The sequence below is a fragment of the Helianthus annuus genome, chromosome 3, assembly GCF_002127325.2.
Source record: "Helianthus annuus cultivar XRQ/B chromosome 3, HanXRQr2.0-SUNRISE, whole genome shotgun sequence".
Lineage (NCBI taxonomy): Eukaryota > Viridiplantae > Streptophyta > Magnoliopsida > Asterales > Asteraceae > Helianthus > Helianthus annuus.
This window is the reverse complement of record NC_035435.2, coordinates 88,554,423-88,556,568: the sequence shown is the minus strand read 5'-3', so window position 1 is coordinate 88,556,568 and position 2,146 is coordinate 88,554,423. Positions and strand designations below refer to the sequence as shown.

The following is a 2,146-nucleotide window of genomic DNA, read 5'->3' as shown; positions in this document are numbered from 1 at the left end:
AAGAGGAGGAAGAGGCAAAGGGACGATCATTACTCACAATGATCACGAGGCTGGACCTTCAAACATGCGAGCTCCTTCCAGCACAAGAAGTGAGGAACCACAGAGACGAAGAAGAAACCTCTTTGAACCTGCAAGACATTCTACCTCGCATAGTTCAACACCTTCATACCGTCATTCTTTTGGACCAAACTCAGAAAATGACCCCAATAACCCTCAACCATCATTTATACCTCTCCAGCGATCTGCTTCGCATCGTTCTTATGGCGATCCTTCTCCTTTCTTCATAGGACAGTTCAACCCGGCGGATTATGTCCAAGAGCCAATAGGGTATAACCCTTTAGGACCAGAGGATCACTTTTCTGAAGATAATGCAGTTGATATGGATGAAGATAAGGATCCCGTCGAGCCTGCAAGGGGTACTCCCAATCATCCAATCGAGATCTCTGATGGGTCATCCTTTCATGGAACACCCTATCAAGGTCCCGATAGTTATCAGGCGAGGTTTGACCAATGTAATTGGTACTTCACACCATCTCATCATTTCTCTCCTCATGACCAACAGCAACAACAGGATCCTTCGGAGGATTCGCGGTTCGTGGCAATTACGCCACCACCACCGCCACCAGTTCAACCAGTAATTCCAGATCCGCCAAGGCGTAGAAGATCAGGCGCGTGGATGTCCACCCGAGGAGGGGAATTCCATTTCAGCACCCCTCGCCACTCGAGTGCGAGTCACTTTCCGTCAGTGCCTGAAGAAGAACCACAATTAGGTGAACCTTCGGGTCACCCTGCAGAGGTGAATTCTGCACCATTTGCAGCACCTCCGGCACCTTTCGGCTATGATAACCCTATACCAGCATATGGCGGTTCCACCGCATACAATCCGTTTGAGCAGCCAACTCACACGCACTACAATTATAACTACGATGCTGATCCATACGTGGTAGCGGCTAATTACAATGCCCTCCATGGAACCTCTTGGAGACCAGATTACTCGGCTCATGGGTATCCAATACCTCCTAGACCTCCGGTTCAGCAACCGTCGCAGCAGCCACGTTTTTCTCCACCGGAGCAAGAAGAAATCCTACACCGTTTAAACCGTGTGGAACGAGACTTCGAACAAGAACGTAAGAGTAATCGTGGATTCCTCAAGGGCCTAGCAAACCTACTAAAAGGGAGGAAGAAACGAGATCATTAGTCTCCTTATGTATTGTTGTATTTACTATTACAATTTAATCCCTGCGTGGACAATTGCATTTCAGTCCCTACGTGGACTTATCTTTTAGTCCCTGCGCGGACATCTATCTTGTATCGGTCCCTACGTGGACTTGTTTTTCTATAAACCTCTGCGTAGGTATTTATTTATTAAAAAAAAGTCCCGTTTAGGGCAGCGTATAATCATATTTGAAATTTATGGAATGTTATGTTATAAATTTCATTTTTGTTATTATTATCCCTTCTTTTTTTCAGGATTCTGTCGAAGAAAGAACAAACCCTAAACTAAAATGAAAATAACTAAAATAGTGAAGTCAAGGTACAAGAAGAGGGACGCCGTTTGCTGCTCAAACCGCAGCGGCAAATGCTATTCGTGCAGTAGTAGATCAAGGTATGCAACGAGCAGAAGTCATGATTAAAGGTCCCGGTCTTGGAAGAGACGCAGCATTACGAGCTATTCGCAGAAGTGGTATACTATTAACTTTCGTACGGGATGTAACCCCTATGCCACATAATGGCTGTAGACCCCCGAAAAAAAGACGTGTGTAGAAATCAAAATTGAAGATATTTCAATAGCAAGAGAAACAAGAGAGCAAGAGAAACAAGAGAAATAAATGATTCAATGATCAGATCAAATAATATTATTATGGTTCGAGAGAAAATAACAGTATCTACTCGGACACTACAGTGGAAGTGTGTTGAATCAGCAGCAGACAGTAAGCGTCTTTTGTATGGGCGCTTTATTCTGTCTCCGCTTATGAAAGGTCAAGCAGACACAATAGGCATTGCGATGCGAAGAGCTTTGCTTGGAGAAATCGAAGGAACATGTATCACACGCGCAAAATCTGAGAAAATCTCACACGAATATGCTACCATAATGGGTATTCAAGAATCAGTACATGAAATTTTAATGAATTTGAAAGAAATCGTA

At 44.1% G+C, this 2,146-nt stretch overlaps 1 protein-coding gene across 1 annotated transcript in view; it reads left to right on the top strand.

Annotated features, from left to right (window-relative positions):
* The first annotated feature begins 1,861 nt into the window (after nt 1-1,861).
* The window catches only part of LOC118490439 (DNA-directed RNA polymerase subunit alpha-like), a 3,431-nt gene continuing 3,146 nt past the window's right edge, over nt 1,862-2,146 (top strand). The window contains exon 1 of the mRNA XM_035988080.1: nt 1,862-2,146. This exon is cut by the window's right edge and continues 150 nt beyond it. Within this exon, the coding sequence (XP_035843973.1) occupies nt 1,862-2,146 (285 nt within the window).